Here is a 20602-nt window from a genome sequence, read left to right as displayed (position 1 = left end):
TCTCTCTCCCCGGCCCGTTACCAGCACAGCACAAGCCCGAGCACTCTTAAAACTAACAGCCTCCCAGTTCTGGGGCTCAGCCCTTTCCTCACACCCATCCACTCCAAAATGAGACACTCCTAGGGTACCATCCCCGGTGCTGGCTCTGTAACAGAGCCACTGCCGAACCAGTCCTGGCAGCAAACCCTGGGCAGATTAGCTCTGCCTCCCAAAGTAGAGTTATCCTCTTTCTCGGCCTACATTTGAGGAGCCTCCTTCCTCATACTGGGATGCTGAAACGCGATCATCTGTGAGATGACCAGCTGTGCTAGGCACTCAGACCGGAGTTTTTGGATAAACCTAAGTGAATAAGGTGCCTAAATTCCACTGAAATTAGATTGGAGTTGCAAGTTTCGTTACCTCTGAAATCAGGCCCTTAACTTTCACTTGGGACTAGCTTCTGCTCCATTGGAAGTCAACGGGAGCTTTGACTAAGGCAGACCCCAGACTCTCTACCTGTGATCTAAGCCAGGGATAAAATGCCAATCTGCAGTGATGCAAGTATAATGTGCTAGCCCACCACAGTACTGAACACCCCACAAGTCGGGGGATGGAACATGACAGGGGAAGATTCCCTTAGGGCCTCATCACCTCCAGCAGGCATAGCTGGAATACGAAATGCCTGGACGACACAGAGGAAGAGACCTGGTTAATCTGAACTAAATTACTACTCCACCGCCTGCTTCCCCTGGAAGTGACATAGAAGCTTTTTTTCTACCTGTGGGTCTTCACATCTCGGCCTCCAATGACCCGGGCAGTCACCTTCTGCCCAGCTTTCAGCCTGGATGTTGGAAAGGTGCCTATGGGGACTTCATCCAGGATCTGGGACGTGTGGATGGAGCCCGTTAGCTTGTCATCAATGACAACTGTCACGTAGGTAGGTCTGACGGACTTCACCGTTCCCTTGACCACATCTCCGAAGCACAGGGAGTGTTTCACTGCAGCCAAGCCCTCCTCTACTGTCTCCGACTCTTTCCGGGACCTTATAAAAGCCCTTTTCTTTGCTGGGCCTTGCACTGCTAACAGGACACCATGGTCACCCGGCAGCACGGTTTTTAAGGTTACAGAGACAGCCTGTCCCACCTTCAGCTTCTCCGAGTCAAAACGGAACGTGTCATTGAAGTGAGAGGCCACAGGAATGGCAGTCAGCTGACCTGATTCCACCAATGAGGCAATGGCAAACTCTTCTGCTACGTGCTGCACCACAGCAAGGTGCTGGGAGTTTTCCATTAACTGTCAAACAGAGACTGATGGTGACTTATCTGCAGGAACTTTGGATTCCAAGCTACGACATTCTTGCCCCTTCTCCCCGCCCACCGCCACTTGTGTGAAACGTTTCCCACCTGAGCATTATTTAAAATCCATTACCCAGGTAAATGCATACCTGGCCCAGGGACAGAAACACACGAGACCTAATAAGAGAACACAAGCTAGACGTACCGGTTTGGCTTTTGGTTTCAACAGCTCTTCTCGAAGGGAGACGTGAACCGCTGATTTGAGGGCATCAACATGGAGAACCAAGACTCTTGCTTTTTGACCAGCGACCAAACTCTTGTCTATAAAAACAAGAAGATTAACTGCGGATAGCCCCAAAGGATTTCTACCAGTCATGACCCTGGTGTGTGACAAAGCCATGGGGCAGCATGCTCAAGGACAATCTGAGCTACTAATGCTACCATGCTAATAGTAAAACTGTTTCACAGTCCAGAGGAGGTTACTGAGTCAGGGAAGGACCCATTCATAATATGGTTACTACTAGCAGCCAGATGTGCAGTAGCTCATGTTTAAAAAAAGGATCGATCCATACTTTCCCCCCATGCCACTAATGTGGGGGGAGTGTTAGCTTTTCACTGGAAAAAAACAAAAACGACAGCCAACCTCACAGCAGGATCAAGTCAATTTTACAATAAATAATAATAATACCTAGCTTGTATACAGAACTTTTCATCAGGAGATTTCAAAGTCCTTTACAAAGGAGGTCAGTACCATTACCCCCATTTTAGAGTGGGGAAAACTGAGGCACAGAGCAGGGAGGTGACTCGTCCAAAGTCACCCAGCAGGCCAGAGGCATAGCTGGGAATAGAACTCAGGTCTCTCAAATCCCAGGCCAGTGCTCCTTCCACTAGGTAACACTGCATGTTGTATGTATGGTTATCATTATTTTGAATTTGAACAAAATGTATACCCAGATTAGAAGGTTGTAACTAAACACAAATGGGTCTATTAAAAGGCAACAAATGCAGGCTTGAGTAAAATTTGCTAATACTTGTATGGAAACTTTGTATATGGTGTGCGTGTGTGTACGTGCACACACACTTCATATATGTTAGTAATGATAAAACAAAGTTAAAAACAGTTCTGAATGCCTAGGATAATTTTCAGTTCTGTTTAAAAACTTTTCTGGGCTATTATTTTGAATGAAAATTTATTTGAAATTGCAGTTTTGCTTAATAAAGTTACTTGAATCAAGAGAAAAATTATGCAGCAACTGAGCATATTCCAGCTCCTAGAGGAGGAAGGGAAAAAACTAAAAACTGTTCATTAATAGTTTATCCTTCTATAGCACCTTTCATCTGAGGATCTCAATGCACTAATTAAGCCTCACAGAAACCCTGTGAAGTAGGGGAGCACTAGCCCCATTTTACTGATAGGGACAACAGAGTCCCAGACAGGTTTAATCAACCTGCCCCAAACTATGCTCTGGATCAGTGGCAGAGCTAGAAATAGAAACTCAGGAGCCCACGCCTGCACTATCCCATTCTCACTAATAAGTAACACCCCTCACTGTTTAATCAGCAATTGATTTCATTCCAGACAAAGCAGTTTGAGAGCATTGTGTATCCTACCCAGTGACGATGAAACACAAAGAAATAAGACCAGAAAAGAAATTCCTAACCTCCAACATGATAGCGAGTGGCTGTTACGGTCAGCCCAGCAACACAGCTGCCATTGAAGAATGCTGAGCCATCCCCCCTCACTTCCTGAACGACCAGCTCAAGTTTCTGCCCAGGCATCAATCCACAGAGGTTTTGGGCCATCTTGGAATGATCTAAACCGACAGAATGGGAAAAGGTAGAGAGTTAATTTTATTTCCACTGTATCTTTTGCAGAACCAAAGAAGCAGGATTCACCTTTGCTTAGTATGAGTTTTTATGCCCGTCTTTAAAAAGGTATAGAATTAGATAGTTTAGACCCCCCAACACACAAAGAAATAGTCTTAAAACTTAATCCCGATAGAAACACTTATGAAAAGCTAAAAATTCAAAACCACACTGCCCATCACTAGAGATATTTACTGTCCCAGGACCGTTAACCTATAACTGAACGAGGCTTTTCTGGAGGCACGGCAGATAGCATTAATGCAGCCCAATTCAGATCTTTTCCAATGATCATCTAATTCCCTCTTTGTGCATTTCCAGTCTATTATAGTCTCTACGTGAGATCTGTATTTCCTAAGGTGCCTATCACCTTGGTATCTAAGCATGAGTGCATTTAGTGCCTCTTTTCTAAACAAAAGAGTTCTATACCCTCACAAATGTTCCTGCTTTTGGTATGTGCGTCTGTATGCGGTGAGGCATCTACGTACAGGTGACCAGGGTTCTCAGGGCATTCAGGTCTGGGCGGTAGGTGGTTGGTATGCACATGGGCACTGCACAGCAGCCATTCAGAGATACAGAAGTACTTTCCATGTCTACTTGGGCTGGGGGGCAGCCAGCAAATACTTTCCCCCAGCAGACGAACAAGCTGGCTCACCACAAACCCCTCCCCTCTGTTAGGTAGATTTCACCTTTGCCTTTTTTTTTTTTTAAATGTGGTTTTCCTTACTGTATCCTTGACCACAGTATCGAAGTACTGATCGGATAAATCAGATCTGCATGGAAAGGTCCAGTGACCTTCTCAGAGGATTCTGCTCTTCACCCACCTCCCAGGAACTAGCAGGCACCAAGTTTTGTCCCACTATGTCTCCTGGGCTCTTTCTATTCTATTTCAGCATAAGACTAATGACATCATAGCTCTTAACCCTCTGTTCTTAACCGCTCAGGCCCTCAACCTGCTCCCACTGAAATCAACAGCAAAACTCCCACAGACTTACAATGGGAGCGCAGCCTGGCTCTTGGTTTGCTAGTTGTGTCCACTCCTGACAAGAGTTCCAGAAAGTTTTGTTCCTGTTTGTAGCCTTTCAAGGCCTGGACTCATTCTATAAACCCTCCTCTCTTAACAAACCTGGCTCACAAGTTAAGCCATTGCTTGCTTTGATCTTTCTCTTATATGGAAGGCAAAGGGGCAGTTTATGCCTTGCATTATTTTTCAAGTGCTAAGTGTCATGACGTGATCACCTGAATGGCTTTCGCAGCACTGTTCCCAAACTTACTTCTTCTGCTCATAATGTCCCTGACCTCCTTCATCTCCTCAAAGCACTGGGTCAGTAAGGAGAAGCTCTCAGCGACGGGGTCTTCCGAGCCGACCTCAGACAGCTTCAGACACAAGAGGATACGCTGCTTCTCCTCGTCCATGCTCGTCACGTTGGCGACCACCGTCTGTCCCACCACAAAATGGTCTTTGGTGTCCGTCACAAACTTGTCACTCATGGCCTGTTTGGAAAAGAGGTGAGCAGAGGCAGCTGCTTAGCAATCCTATTAAACTATAGCACCTTTCATGACAGTATTTTTACAAACATCAATTAAGCTTCAACCCCTCTTTGATGTTGGCAGGTATTATCCCCCAGGCACAGAGAGGTTAAGTGACTGGCACAAGGTCACAGAGCAGGCCAGTGGCAGGCCTGAGAATAGAACCGAGGAGTCGCAATTCCCAATCTCCTCCATGGGGTGCTAACTACCCCACTGTAGCAGTGTTGCTTTTTGCATTGCAGTCCCAGATATGCCAGCAGACAGGTGGCGGGGGACACGTGGCGTGATTAGGAAAGAGGGCTCTTTTCAGCGCTTGTAGCATCTCCATTTGCCTTCATGCTCTTTCCTGTCCCTTCCCTCCCATATCACGGAGACACCTAGAACTCTATAAATACAACCCCAGCAGCAGTTTTTACTCCCAGTGGGCGGGGCAGCGTGAGTGCAGGAGAGCTGCAGTCTATCTGCCCTCCAGCCCTGCTTAGAGCCACATTTCTTGGGCCTGCAAACATGGTGCTTTAAGAAGGAAAGTCACACCCAGCTTACCGCTTTCGGGGCTAGTCCAGCTAGACCAAATGGGAACTCCACAAACACTCCATAGGACATAATGTTCCTTACGTAACCAGCCAGCTGCATCCCAGGTTGGATTTCAGAGAAGCTCCTCACCACTTGCTCCTCCTGTACTGCAGAGATCACTGCAGGTTTTCTGCACAGGGTCTGAACAACTAGTCAAGGAACAGGGCCTTCTAATCAGGGGAAATGGGGAGAGGAAACAAGCTCAGGAGCCTACTAAATCCCTTGGTATCACCAGAGGGTCTCACCAGAGCCATTGCAAGTTGTACAATACAGAATCTTAAAATCACAGTGTTCCAATTACCACCTTGCTTTCCCTCCACCGATAATTTTAGCAGCCAATATCTCACAAATTGTGACAGTTGGAGATTAATGCATTACCCCATTTGGAAGCTGGAATTCCCAGATTACAATCCGTACAATTAGTTGGTTTTCAGTGCTAGCTGTTTACTAAAGCCATGTCACAACTGACATTTATGCATGCGAGCTGGGGAAAAAATACAAGTCAGTAATCAGAATGTTGTGATTTTAAAGCCTGATACCTCACAATCTACTAGGGCTAGAAACATGTCTTATCGCTGATGGGATTCCCAGAAGCATACAAGATTCAATTCAAGGGTGGGTGATTCGCAAGATACCACCCCTTCAAACCATCCTTGGTTCCTGAGGATGGAACCAGCCCCACACCTTAAACTAGTGTAATTCCTCTTCCTTGAGTACAGTCTAGATTTGAAATAGATTGTTCCATCAAGGTGTGTGTTTAATGGCCAGAGCCTTCATGAATGAAGAATCAAAGGATACAATGTGTCCTCCCTTGTCACTTAGGCACATAACCCTGTGGAGGATGTCACCCTCTTGGAGCCAATGGTACAGGAGTTTACAGTTAACCACGTGGTCAGACAGGTGCATTGTGGGAAGGTGGGCGGAAACATTGTCTGACAAGATGGAAACCTCCAGGCCATTATCTTTCTTCTTCAGGATTTTCACGTCAACCATCTGAGCAGAGAACAGGAGACATGTAACGTGAGACTGTAAACAGCTCTGAGGTCCCTCCAGCTATGCACAAGGAACTGTCTCATTCCAATAGCAGAGAACCTCAGAAGCATCTGACACATTTAATATAAAACAATCTCAACAAATCACAGAAGTCAAAGTCTGGAAAATTCATTTGATCAGATGGGAGATGGGGAGGAGATCATTTAAACAAAATAGAACATCCCCGTGCTTGCAGTAGTAAAACTTGTATTTACGTGTCGGTAGTGTCTTTTATTCCAAAGGGATACTGAAGCACTTAAAAACTATTGTCTTTATGGCAAATATTTACCGAACACTGAAATGCAGCCACCTCTGAAGCAAAACGTGGCAGCTGTTAGCACACTGCAGCATTACAGTTTGAGAAATGGATGTGACCACCATATCCAACAGGAATTACTTCAGGGAAGTCCTATGACCTGTGTTATAAAGGAGGTCAGACTAGATGATCACAGGGGTCCCCTCTGACCGTATAATCTATGTAGTGGAACTACTGAAGTTAACACTCTACTCTTGGGGTACGTCTAGACTTACTTCCTGGTCTGGATGTAAGCGATCGATCTTCTGGGATCGATTTATCGTGTCTTGTCTAGACGCGATAAATCGATCCCGGAAGTGCTTGCCGTCGACGCCGGTACTCCAGCTCAGCGAGAGGAGTACGCGGCATCGACAGGGGAGCCTGCCTGCAGCGTCTGGACCCGCGGTAAGTTCGGACTAAGGTACTTCGAATTCAGCTACGTTATTAACGTAGCTGAATTTGCGTACCTTAGTCCGAAGTGGGGGTTAGTGTGGACCAGGCCTTGGGATAATCTCATGGGGCTCTTTTGTCCTCCCTCTTCTACAGCGCATCAGACCCTCCTTAGCATCCTAACGTGATGCCAGGCTCACAATAGGAGATGCAATGATGCTAGTTCCTCATTTGCCTGCTGTCCAAAACAGCCTTTCTGCATCTACTGGCCTCTTTTCACCTCTCTTTCCTCCCTGGCTTGCACCTCACCCTGTCTCGCACCTCACCCTGTCTCTTTAAGTGCCTTGTGACTGACCATTTCAATGTATTCACATAAGTATTTTCTCTAACATACACTCCTGTTTGAGTCACGGTCTCATTTACTTTACTCTAAAAACTTATTTGTGGATGACACTTGTACGAAAGCTACAATACAAAACCTAGCTGTCATTGTCACCATCTAGTGAGACCCTTTAGACAGGTTTTAGAAGTAAAATAATTCAAAGTTGCATTGAATCCTTTCCTTAGTAACCAGACAGGAGGGGGGAACAGGAAGGGGGGGGGGGGCATTTACAATCAATACCTGTCCAGTTTCATAAGTCACTTCCCGATTCTTCTTCGGAATTTGTTCTCCTCGGTCCTCAGAGACAGGTCTGCTCATCAACTTGAATGACAGCAGCAGCTTCTCCTGCTCAGGCTCACATTTTAAGACTATGACTTTGACAACCTATTGCAAAGAGATTAAAACAAAAAAGACTTGACTTAGTGCGTTTTCTGTAGATCCACCCCTCCACCCTTATACCCAGTGTACAGCCGTACAGGGCATAAGGCAGCGAAATAAATACTCAGCAACTCTTCCCCTCACACCCAAGGCTATCAGGGCATTTTACAAACATGAGTGAATTCAGATTCGCAAAACCAGTGTGAGGCAAGTGTAATCCTCACTTCACAGGTGGGAAACTGAGGCACGGAGTCGTTAAAATGACTTGCCCAAGACAGAGCTGGGAATAGAACCCAAGTCTCCTGACTCCCACCACCAGACCATCCTGCCCTTTCTGCAGCTGCTATAGAGTCCAGCATTAAAAACAAACGAATGTGACTCTGAGCAGGTCACACACCTCACAGGGACGGCCCAGAGTACAGACTGGAATTAAAAGTGCTTGGATATTGGTAAAGTTGCCAGGCATAGCGAGGGTCAGATTTTTAAAATATAGACTTAAAAGACTGTTCTCTTGATCCTGAAAATAAAAGTTTTCATTCTTCTGAAAACAAAGGCTGCAGCATGGACCCCAGCCCCTCCGCTGAGCAATCTGACAAGCCACCTCCCCCCAGGTTTCTTTGCCACCCAAGCTCTGCAGACCACATTACACAGCTCTGTGCCTGCTGCACTCTCAGAAGCAGGCAAGGCCTGGAAATGTACAAGAACGCAGCTCTGCAAAGTTCTTGAGGGGAAGGAGTCTCTTACAGCCCAGCCCGTTTAATTGCATACAAGAAAGAGGAATCAACTTCTCCACAGGAGCGTTTTCAGAATCCCAGATCCTTTCTATTCCTTCCTGTGTTGTCCGTGCCTGTTAAATGATTTCCCAAGACAGGAAGAGTTTCCAGTAAAGGCCTCTGATTTGAGTCCTTTAAGCCTTAGGACACAGGTGAGTTTGTAGGTGTTTCACACTTTATGGACATCCAGCTCCTAAGAGTTAAGGGGATGCAACAGGGCAGGGGATTGGGACTCTATCCTAGAACGAGTGGCCTCGTCTCCCCTCAGGAGCCCCTTCCTCCTGTTATCAGATTGTCCTTACAACTATGCAGTGGCGTGACAGTGTCACGCGACTGTCAAGGATTCGCCCACTTCAGGGACTCAAAGCCAATGGCACGTAGGTGATTCCTTGTAGCAGGCTAGACTTTTCGATAGCCTGTCTAACCCTAGCACAGCAGAGGGCCCAACACCTCCTGCACTGCAAACCACAGCTCCAGGCAGATCTCATTTGAGGTGTGCCGGCCTTGCCAATATCCCTTTACAACTCTCTAGGTGCATTGAATTCCCACATGAACCTCCCATCCACAACCAACCAGCCTGCGGCCTCTTCCTTATCTGTCAGTGCGATGTCACAACTGCCTCCGTTGCATTTATCAATGGGTGTGGGTATATTAGTTACCTGGCCTTTGTAGAAGACTTTCTCTGGGGAAGGTATGGGCTCTGAGCTCAGCTCATTCTTGGGAACCAGACCTTTAACGTCATTGTAGAACTTCACAATGCAGCCGAATTCCCTAGCGCACACAATGAAGCCGTGAGCAATCAGGCCGGGCTTTGCAGCCTCGTAACTAGTGAGGACTGGAAATTTCGACATGACCAGAGTTTTCTTCAGAGTTAGGATCAGCTTCTTTTCTTCAGGATTGGATATTAACACCTAGGAGAGCAGGGGGACGAGAGGTTAGAGTGACTGCAGAGACACTTTTCAATCAGGGAAAAGGCATCAAATCCTTGATTCATATTCACTACGTACAAGAATCCCACATATGTCTACAAGTTTGCCCTAGCTTCAGACATCCAGACGCAACAGCGCTTGGAGATCCTCGGAGGAAAGGCAAAGGGCTTTACAAACATTAATGCTGACAATGTCTCCGAAGCTAATCCTGCTAAAGCAGGTGGTGTCAAATGACTTGGTGGCCAAATTCATGGTGGTTTTCCCTTGGATTGAATTCTCTCTATTCAAAGGCCATCAAGCTAGAACAGGAGCAACAGTGGCCCCCAAATGAGATGCAGGATAGTTTGTCAGTATCAGTCAGTCTAGCAGAAAACTAGGAAGGTGCATTAAATGCGTGCATGGAAGTGGGTGGGAGTAAAGCCCATAAAATCCGAGCTTCTCTTCAGAGAAGACAGAATCTATTTCAATATGTCACTGCCCGAGAGAGAAATGACATCATTACTTCTGAGAAGCAGCGCAGGGAAATGCAGGAGTTTCCTTTTCAATATGCAGATTCCTACAAGGAATCACCCTAAGGATTTTAAATGGTCACAGCCTCTGAAGTCGTTAAATACTGTGGAGGTTTTGGGAAGTTAAGTGATTACATCTAGCACGTACCGTGCTCACTTCATCCAAGGCTCTCAGAGCATTTTAACAAGAGAGACCAAGTATCACTAGATTCCTCTCTGTAAAATGGTGCTGACAAGTTAAGGCCTAAACATTTTCAAGTATCCAATAATCAGGACCACAACCTGAGCCTCCTAGGGCCTGACTTTCAGAGCTGCTGGGTATCTGCAGCGCCCATCCCTTCATGTGGGTGCTCAGTAGCTCTCAAAATCAGACCCCAGCTGTTTGGAGCTGGGCACCAAACACCCCGAGACCATCCACAGGAGCGGAGGCTTGAAAGCGTGGCCGTAATTTGGTCAGGCCGCACAGTGAGTCACAACGCCCAACACTCAGTCCAGTGGCCAATAGGGTGGGGCAATTGAGAAAAGGAAGCAGCTCCTCTTTCCGAAATACCAGCGACCTCACGCCCCAGGACTCATTATAAACAAACAATAAGCGCATCAGAGAGTCACCCGCTCTCAGTGGAAATCAGATTGGTCTCGAAATGCTCAGGCATCGCTCTGGTGGAAGAGTACAACTTAAGACAGGCCCCTGGCAGGGGGATCTTACCCGGCACTTGACTTCGCCTCCCATGCTGTACTTTTTCTCAGGTTGTTTCAGGAGCACGTCCGCCAGGTGTAGGCGAGGCACCAGCCCCCTGATGTGATCCGTCACCTTCACCTGCATCCCGAAGGGTTTCAGAGCCAACACTTTGCCCTAGAGTCCGGAGAAGAGAGCAGGATTGGTAGTTTTCAGTGTAGGTTGGGGTGTACAGTAACGCCTCACTTAAAGTCGTCCCAGTTAACGTTGTTACGTTGCTGATCAATTAGAGAACATGCTCGTTTAAAGTTGCGCAATGCTCCCTTATAACGTTGTTTGGCAGCCGCCTGCTTTGTCCACTGCTTGCAGAAAGAACAGCCCGTTGGAGCTAGCTGATGGGGGCTTGGAACAAGGGTGGGCCGGCAGGCCCCCCCTCCCCCCCCCATCAGCTCCCCGCTCCCCTAAGTTCCCTGTGCGCAGCCGCCCAGCAGGCTATCAATTGCCGGCAGTTCAGCTGTCCCTCCCCCCACTGCTGTGTGCTGCTCCTGCCCTCTGCCTTGGAGCTGCTCCCGGGAGCCTCCTGCTTGCTGTGCCGGGGGGGGGGGGAGGGGGGGGAGCCCGTAAAGGTCAGGGTGTCCCCTTCCCCCCTGCTCCTGCCCCCCCACTTACCCCATCTCCACAGAGCGGGGGGGGGGATGGGACACAAAAGGGCTCAGGACGGAGGGAACTTGCTGGAAGCAGCTGCTGTCTCAACTTGCTGATCTACTTAAAAGGGCAATGTACTTAGAGTGGGGTCAGAGTACTTAAAGGGGCAATGTGCATCTCTCTCTCTCTCTCACACACACACACACACACACACACACAGTGTGTGTCTCTGTCTCTCTCTGCCATGCTGTCTCCCCTCCCTCCATTCATGCTGCCTTGTAGAGTGTGAGGCTACATTAACAACAATTGTTAACCCTTGAGGGCTTAGCCGAGTGCTAGTTCATCATTTAGCAGTAAGGCATTCCCTGGGAAATATCCCACCCTCTGACTTTACCACCTCAACCAAGTTTCACAATCATCATCGCTGTGTACAATATTACATTGTTTGTTTAAAACTATATACACAGTGTGTATGTATATATATGTATATAAAAAATATAGTCTTTTGTCTGGTGAAAAAAATTTCCCTGGAACCTAACCCCCCATTTACATTAATTCTTATGGGGAAATTGGATTCGCTTAACATCATTTCGCTTAAAGTCGCATTTTTCAGGAACATAACGACAACATTAAGCGAGGAGTTACTGTACATGGGCAATAGCCTACCCAAGACCCCCAAAATATAAACACACACCGCCCCCCAAAAAATCTAATGTATTAACCACACGCAGGGCAACAGCTTTACATAAGGGAAGCTACGCTGCTTCTTGCACCCGCATTGCCAGTGCTGTGCTCTCCATGGGCCACACGCTGGTTCTGCTGAAGTCAATGGTAAAATTCCCACGGACATCAAATAGACCTGGATGTGACCCTATATACATCTCCAACGTACGATCGGGTATACAGGGCTTTAGAAAGATCATTCTACCCTCACCAAGGCAACGCAGACAAACACCTGGACTACAGTGTCGCTCAGTTAGGTAACTACAGTCAGGAGAACTTGCAAGTTATTTTTGCTGGTGCTGTATTTGCATTCTCCCTTTCCAGCACTGGTCTGAAACAAATAGGTGTGAACTGGCATTAACTAGGCAGGGAAAATACGCATCACCTAAGGCACGGCAGCAAGTACCAACACTCTACAATGCCAAACGTGCAACGTTCTCTCGGGATCTTACCTCCACCACGTGCCCGGGACAGATGTCTTGGTATCTCAGAAACGGAGCAGCAATAATTCGACTAGGAGAAGATACAGCAAGGGTTGCGGTGTGAGTCATCTTTAACGTGAGTGAAAACCCAGAGGTGGTAAGGACAAGACAACCCCTCCCCTTCCCTCACCTCTGGGGTCTGCCAGAATCCGCCTGGCCCCTATTTATCACGTCAGTGCTCTGTCCCTCCACAGCCCTGTGTCAGAGTCATGGTGACCTTCCCTCCGTTAAGGAGGTCTGGGCCCAGCCACTCGACTAAGCTCTGTCCCAGTTTATGACACAAAGGATGATGGCCAGAAGCCAAAACTGTGCGTGCAGGGAACCCACCGCCTCTCAGAGGGCAATACCTTTACTAGACAGGAAGGATGGCCCAGTGGTTAGAGTGCAAGCCTGAGACCTGCTCTGTCGCAGCCTGTGTGACATGGGGCAAGTCACTTAGTCCCTCTGGACCTCAGTTCCCATCTGTGCAATGGGGAGAACAGCCTGGCCCTGCCCCACAGGGATTGTTGGGAGGAGAAATGTGTCCAAGGTTGTGACTCTCAGATATCCAGTAATGGGCATCAGATGAGTGCCACAGACAGATAACGAGTGGAAACCCCAATAGGTGGGTTCCAGCCAAACAAAGCAGCACAATATTTTCCACTTGTTATCAGCCCCTTCTCTCCCCGTAGCCCCCACAAACAATTCTGGAATGGCACGGGAAACTTACTGTTTCAAAGACAACAGGGCCAGCTCATCCATAAGGCTGTAGTCAATGATTCGACATCTGTGCTTGCTGCCCGCCTTAAATGCCCCAGGTTTGAAGGATTTTTTGGTGTCCGAAAGATGCTTCAGCTACAAAAACAAAGGGCGATTTATCACCATTTGGAAACAGAGATGGTATTGACTCGGGAGAACGAAACCTAGACTGACTTGAAGAGGAGAAAACAGACCAGTAAGACTCAGCAAGTTTCACATGGGTGTTTTCACCCAGGTGCGATGCAATGCTTACATCCCTCTGGAAGTATTAGTTGGGAGGACGGGAAGGAAGACGCAGACAAACCCATTATTTTGGGGAGCAGCTTGTATGATAGTTGCCAGGCAGATTGCGTTGTATTTTACTGTGTATATACACTGAGCGGCAACATTCCCCTAGCATAATTTTTTGAAGACCATTAAGAGCATGAGAAATAGGAAGAGGCCACCAGGCCAGGGCTTGACCTGAGCGCGAGGCCAGCCTGGTACTTTATGAAGGCTGGGCACACTGTACATTAACCTCATTTCTAAGGGCCACCCTGAGCTCCTAGGGGGTTCCAGTCACTGCAAGACCAGGGGCTTCCCGAAGGATTTCGAGCCCAGTCCTGCAAGTTACCAAGTGCCCTCCACTGGGGTGAAGGATGCTCAACCCCTCACAGGCCTTCCTTATTTACTTTCTCCACACCTGTCATGATTGTATAGACCTCAATCATATCTCCCCTTAGTCTCTTTTCCAAGCTGAAAAGTCCCAATCTTATTAATCTCTCCTCATATGGAAGCCGTTCCATGCCCCTAATCATTTTTGTTGCCCTTTTCTGAACCTTTTCCAATGCCAATACATCTTTTTTGAGACGGGGCGACCACAACTGCACACAGTATTCAATATATGAGCGTACCATGGATATAGAGACAATATGATATTTTCTGTCTTATTATCTATCCCTCTTTTAATGATTCCCAACATTCTGTTTGCTTTTTTGACTGCTGCTGCACATTGAGCGGAGGCTTTCAGAGAGCTATCCACAATGACTCCAAGATCTCTTTCTTGAGTGATAACAGTTAATTTAGACCCCATCATTGTATATATACAGCTGAAATTATGTTTTTCCAATGTGCATTACTTTGCATTTATCAATATTGAATTTCATCTGCCATTTTGTTGCCCAGTCACCCAGTTTTGAGAGATCCTTTTATACCTCTTTGCAGTCTGCCTGGGACTTACCTATCTTAAGCAATTTTGTATCATCTGCAAATTTTGCCACCTCACTGGTTACCTCTTTTTCCAGATCATTTATGAATATATTGAATAGCACTGGTCCCAGAACAGACCCCTGGGGGACACCACTATTTACTTCTCTCCATTCTGAAAACTGACCATTTATTCCTACCCTATGTTTCCTATCTTTTAACCAGTTACCAATCCATGAGAGGACCTTCCCTCTTATCCCATGACAGCTTACTTTGCTTAAGAGCCTTTGGTGAGGGACCTTGTCAAAGGCTTTCTGAAAATCTAAATACATTATATCCACTGGATCTGCCTTGTCCACATGCTTGTTGGCGCCCTCAAAGAATTCTAGTAGAATATAGAGCATACTCAGTTTCACTTCCTGGTTCTCATGCACTAGCAACACAGTGCAATGTTTGGGTTGCAAATGCTGCGGGACAACCATGATTTACAACCGTTTCCACTTACGTTTTAAAATACCATTCCCTAGACGTCTCTGGTTTGGTTGGAGATTTCATGCCAGCTTGTGGCAACCCCTCCCACATTATCACCCGGCCACGGGGGCATTTATTACTTACACGGGCAAAAGCCAGCGTGCCGTCGTCCAGTTCAAAGATGGCACCAGTCTTTGCATGGAAGCTCTTCACCACTGACTCTTCCACCACCATGCCAATCCGACTGCTGGCGAGCTGGCCAAGCACGCTGCCAGGCTGAAGGAAGACCTGCCGCAGCGTGAGCCGTACTGCTTTGGAGGTGGGATGGACAGAGAGGATGCAGGCCTTCACCTGTTGCAGGGGAGAGAGGACAGCAGGATGGTAAGACAGGCTGGCAACCAGAAGAGCCGAGAGCCATTTTCAACCCTGCACTCTCACATCACACACACCTGGCTCCTGATCTCTTCATGGAGGCTTTGCCGAGGTAGAGCAAGGACAATGGAACATGCGGTGTTATCATTCAGCTCCAATGTCTTTATGGGCTGGGCATTTTTTCTTTAGTTATCTGATTAAATGGTGTGAGCTAGTTTGGTGCGGACAAGGGGAGGGGAGAGTGACTGTGGGCAATCAGCCCCCGCCACAAGCCATTCCCCATCCTCCATGAGCCTCTCAGCTGCCAAAACTGTAAAGGGGCACCTTCCCCAGGACTCTCCAGCGGCTACGTTCAGAACTCAAAGACATAGGCTGCTTCCCTTCTCCTTACCAGGGGTGTAGAAAGAAGATCTGTGCCAACAAAATTGCTGACACCACCGATTCCACAGAAAAAAAACCTTTACCAAAACATGGTTAGAGAAGGAAAGGAGACACACAGGCTAAGCAGCTTTCTGGTTCCTACAGCCGCTTCAGCATCCACTAACCGTCTGACTTTGTGAATAACTCCCCGCTTTCTTCGGATCCAGGTGCATGAAGTCCACGATCCCAGTGAAGGAGGAGAGGAAACTCAGAGTGATGCCATAAGGGGTCACCTAAACCAAGAACGAGAAATTCTTCTGTAGGGCGTAAAATTAAATCACTAAATCAATGCCCTTCCATTGCAGGGGTCGCGGGCATCGGTGCATTCAGTCTCTCCTGTTTTCTGCCTGTGACACACAATAGTGGAGTGTCCCAAGGGCTGTAACACCTTTGTCTAATTCTGGTGGTTTGCTTGGCCTGGGGGCGGCTGGGTGGTGTTGGTGATCTGTGATATACAGGAGGTCAGACTAGAGGATCTGATGGTTCCCTCCTGACCTTAAACTCTATGACTTTAAATCTGTGTTAAAAGTTCTCATCCAGATCAAGATGCAGACGGCACTTTACTTCCTCCACTAATAACCATCTTGTCAGTGCTTAATAATACACACGCCGAAAAGGACAGGTTAATTGCTTAAGAGTTGGCTTTTTGCCTCTACTAGAAAAGAATATTTTTAAGTTTTCTAATTGTACATTTGATCTCAAGTCCAGAATCAAACTGCGCTGGTTTGCAAGCAGGTGTTTTTCCCATCTTGCACTCCCAAATCCCAATTTTCCATTTAAAAACAAACCAACCACTAAGATCCCAGCCCCTGTGGTCGCAAAAAAAAAAAAAAAAAGAACCCAGTGTAAACAAATACAGTGAAGTCTGCCTGAGTCTGTAGGCAGCCTGAAACAGGAGTTCAGCAGTGTCAGCTGCATCCAGTCACATGATTGGCTGTTAACTTCGAAGTTTAATGCTGAAACTTTCAGTGCCAGCTATTTCACCAATGAGCAAAGGAGAAGGACCATCAAAGATCTGCACAATGTACTGAAAGTGGTGTCAAATGGGCGGAGCTGGGGAGAGTGCCACCGTTCACGTTTTCCCTAATTCAACTTCTGAATGAATGTATGGAAATGTTCATATGAAAAGGAGGAAAGTTTCTCCCGTTTCTACAGCCACAACAGAAAGGTCCAGAGGATGCCAAGCAAGCAGAGTTGAAAGGTTAATGCTTTACTCATCCTGCCAGCAAGCTGCCACTTGCATTTATACTTGGGGCTTTTAGACACCTTAGTGTTGTTACAGAAAGAAAAGGGACTCAAAAACGGCGCCGGGTTACTGCCCTTGTGCTTTTGGAGCCAGATGTGCTCATTGCCGGACACAACGGAAGATTTTACTCCTACCGAGTAACTGCTCTTCCACAGAGCTGCAAGAGCAAGAGCAGGAGACGAGCAAACTGGACTGGACTCTGCCTCGCACTGCACCACCGCCAGCCAAGCACGGACATTGGCGTCTTTACGCCTGGTGACCGGGCACAGATCAGCGCTCCATTTCGGAGAATGAGCGGGTGGTGCTGGCAGGCAGAAATAACTTATCTGGATTTGTAAATTCATTGAGTTCCAGCTCCGTTTTGCTGGGGCAGAATACACAGGAAGATGTCCATCACAGCCGCGATCAGAACTCCACCTCAACAGTCCTTCAGAGAAAGCGGAGTTTTACCTTCTGCACCTGGGCTTTCACCAGCAGCCCTGGCAGTAAGTTACCGAGCGCCCAGTTCTGTTCTTCTGTTGCAATGGCCGCAGCAACCTCCGACTGAGTGATGGACAGACGGACAATTCTTCCGTTGTTTTTCACTTCTTCAATGAGACAGTTCAGGTACTGGCCTATTTTCAGCTCAGCCCCTACGAAGACAGGACACATACCAAAAAAGCCCTCATCATCTTCCTGTCTGTCACATTCCCCTGCTTCCCCTTCGGAAACCCTTCGCTAGCTCCCCCCTCCAGCCAAATTCAAGCCTCTTTTCCAGACCCTCCCTCCTGAGCCACTCTTATCACAGTGCCCGACCCTGCTAAGCTGCCCTCAATACCAGTTTCAGCCATACTTGTCCAGGCCCGCCTGTGCATGGAACAGCCTCCCTGAAAGGACCTGTAAGATCACTACCCTCTGCTCTTTCAAAATCTCTGTTCTAGATCCACTTCTGCTGCAACACCTATCAGAAAATCAGTCAGCGTTTAAATGGCTGGCAGCCAGGGAAACGCAATGCTTTATTTATGCAATTACAAAGCAGTTTTTTAAAAATAGGAAGTATCTATGTGTATAAAGACTGAACGTATCCAATTTTCTCCCCATGCCTCACCCTCTGTATATTGCTTGTTTTCTTAGACTGTTAGCTCTTTGCAGTAAGGACCTTGCCTACTGTTGTGTTTGTAGTGCCTAGCACAACCAGGCTCTGGTCCGAACAGGCCTCTGGGCGCTAATGTAATACAATTAAATGGGGATGAGAATGACTTTTTCCATGCTCACCCGGAGAACACATGCATCACAGGGAGTAGCAATGCAAGCTCCTCCCACCTCCTGGCACCAGATCTAGGGTGCAGAGACCAATTCCCTTTTACCCATGACCTTTGTGGATGACAGGCCACAAATCCATTTCCTGTAGCCACCAGATCATACATACTTCAGGTCTCTGCCAGCCTGAGCCCAAAGAGAGCCCTCTGACCAAAGCAGCAGAGAAAGGTGCTCTCTCTGAGCTTTTCCGTTCTAGTGCGTTTAGGGACTTTTACCAATACAGCTCTGGAGCACATGCCTTTAACCAGGAAACTGCCACTCGGTTGGTTGATTTCAGATGGGTGTGGATTTAGTGCTATGGGAAGGGGCTGTCTAGACAATCCTGGAGACCAATCAATCCTCAGGACAGGCAAAGTGTGGGCGGCAGCAGCACATGCTTCTCCTACACCATCCTGCCAACGTGCCTCAACCAGGACCCAGAGCGACTACTTCTCAGGGTGGGGGAAATGAAAGGGGAGAGGTAGTGCCCATCTCCATTTGAACCTGGGCCTCTCTGCAATAGTGTCCAACACACGGAATGACTAGTGCCAGTCAGGATGGAGGTGTTTACAAGGAGGACACCAGTCGATCAGGAAATGGACCGACAGCCAACAGTTCATTGTTCAATGGCCTGTGCACAACTGTACGTCGGCAGAGACTTCTGATCGCTCCTGACCTCAGCTAAGTTTGAGTCAGGAAGGTAGAGGTGAAAGGCTCCAGTCCCACCCCGCTCCTCTGAGCCAGCCAGTTCTCCATCTCCAGCTTTAGTTCCTGCTGGATGCCTTACCTTTGTTGGCTGATTTGATGTAACTCTGGGACTTCTGACGAGGCAGAAATGCCTTAGCACCACTGACTCCAATATCTATGAGGTAGCCGTGATCTTCCACACTAGATACCAAGCCAGAGAGCAACTGCGGGGAGGGAAACATTACAATTCAACAATATAAAGGAACGGTTAGATCAGCAAGAAGAACAATTCTGTCAACAGGTTCCTCGCACTCAGATCTCCTTCTCTCCTGGGGTCAGAGTGCTGGAATTCCTACCACTGCTTTGGACACATTAGACCTTGGCTCCTCTGGCAATGTGGTCTCAGCTGTCCTCTTGTCCAACCAAGACATGTATCTAGGGGATTCTTGGCTTCCTGAAGCTCTGGTAACATCAGGACATTGAAAAGCAACAGGCACCCACAACTGCTGGTGAAACTGGGTGCAAGAGAATAATTAACTAAGCTCACAACACCTCTGTGAAGTGGTCAGGTAAGTATTATCCCCATTTTACTGATGGAGAAGATCAGGCAGCAGAAGTTAAGTAACTTGCCCAAAAGCTAACAAGCCAGTGGCAGAAGAATAGATCTCATGAGTCACAGCTCAGGCCTACATTCTACCCACTACACCACACTTCCTACCAAGATGAATTACACCAGAAAAGGCACAGATCCTTGCTTTAATTGCATGCAGTGACAAAACTGAATTCACGCAAGGAGACGTGGGGGCAAAGGGGAAGCGATCTCCAAAGTGCAGGGAGGCTGCGGTGCACCCAGAACACCTACCATGCCTGATCTAAGAGCCGTGGTGTTCAGAGCCTTGTTGACATCTTTGGGGTTAATTGACAGCTTGACACTCTGGTGTCCATCCATGGTTTTCCCCACGCTGGTCACGGTGCATCTGACCAGCATTCCAGGGGGGTACAGGTCTGACAGCGAGTTCAAATCCTAAACAGCAAGACAGTTAAAGGAGATCACGAAAAACCGTAAAATCATTAACATTAAATAATGCAGGAGACCAGAACTTGTCACTGAAGAGGCTTTTGAAACCCAAACCCAAGAGGAAAGCTCTATTCTCAGCAGCAGCTAAATGCCACAAAGCCTGGGGCTCCTGGGTACAGTGGGCTTGTGCCCCAGCCTGGAGTTTCAAGCCTGGCTCGGGGGGGGACGGGACGGACACGGACACACAAAAGGATGTATGTAATGTTACAAGGCTGAGGTCAAAGGATTCAACACAGCTGCCAGGCTGAACAGCAGGAGGTGCTACAGGTCAGGATTAAGATGCATCGCCAGGGCTGATTATGGTCCCAGTCTCAGGTCTCCCATTAGCAAAGAGGTAAAAGGTGAGAAAAGAGCAAGGGGACATCAGCATCTTGCCATTCCCAAAATTCAGTTTTAAACAGGCACGGACGACGGTGGGAAGGGGAAATATAAACGTGCACGAAGGGTAATGGACGATCTCCCTTCCTTTCTTTGGAACATCCGTGTAATCAGGGAATTACATTGTCTCTTCCAAGCAGCCTTATTAACTCCAATACCTATCTGCCATAGCATGAGCTGGTAATACACTGCACAGAACATCACAGAAGCCATCTTTTGGGGGGCTGCATAGGGGCTGGGGAAGAGGACAGAGTCCTCTGAATCCCTGCTGGAAAGTAGAAGATTCTCCCAAACA

The 20602-nt window shown here is 47.6% G+C and overlaps 1 protein-coding gene across 1 annotated transcript in view; it reads right to left on the bottom strand.

Moving 5' to 3' along the window:
• Nucleotides 1–20602, bottom strand: part of PDCD11 (programmed cell death 11) — a 43678-nt gene that overhangs the window by 16410 nt on the left and 6666 nt on the right. Inside the window, exons 5-20 of the mRNA XM_065407552.1 lie at nucleotides 19714–19875; nucleotides 18952–19075; nucleotides 17337–17518; nucleotides 15766–15873; nucleotides 14993–15199; nucleotides 13164–13288; nucleotides 12425–12485; nucleotides 10635–10781; nucleotides 9150–9401; nucleotides 7580–7723; nucleotides 6039–6233; nucleotides 5211–5381; nucleotides 4412–4631; nucleotides 2936–3088; nucleotides 1480–1595; nucleotides 758–1272 (exon numbers count right to left, since the gene is read on the bottom strand). Of these exons, the coding sequence (XP_065263624.1) occupies nucleotides 758–1272; nucleotides 1480–1595; nucleotides 2936–3088; nucleotides 4412–4631; nucleotides 5211–5381; nucleotides 6039–6233; nucleotides 7580–7723; nucleotides 9150–9401; nucleotides 10635–10781; nucleotides 12425–12485; nucleotides 13164–13288; nucleotides 14993–15199; nucleotides 15766–15873; nucleotides 17337–17518; nucleotides 18952–19075; nucleotides 19714–19875 (2882 nt within the window). The remainder of the gene's footprint in view (nucleotides 1–757; nucleotides 1273–1479; nucleotides 1596–2935; nucleotides 3089–4411; nucleotides 4632–5210; nucleotides 5382–6038; nucleotides 6234–7579; nucleotides 7724–9149; nucleotides 9402–10634; nucleotides 10782–12424; nucleotides 12486–13163; nucleotides 13289–14992; nucleotides 15200–15765; nucleotides 15874–17336; nucleotides 17519–18951; nucleotides 19076–19713; nucleotides 19876–20602) is intronic.

The sequence above is a fragment of the Emys orbicularis genome, chromosome 7, assembly GCF_028017835.1.
Source record: "Emys orbicularis isolate rEmyOrb1 chromosome 7, rEmyOrb1.hap1, whole genome shotgun sequence".
NCBI lineage: Eukaryota > Metazoa > Chordata > Testudines > Emydidae > Emys > Emys orbicularis.
Note: the sequence above shows the minus strand (reverse complement) of the source record. Positions and strands in the feature narration are given on the sequence as shown.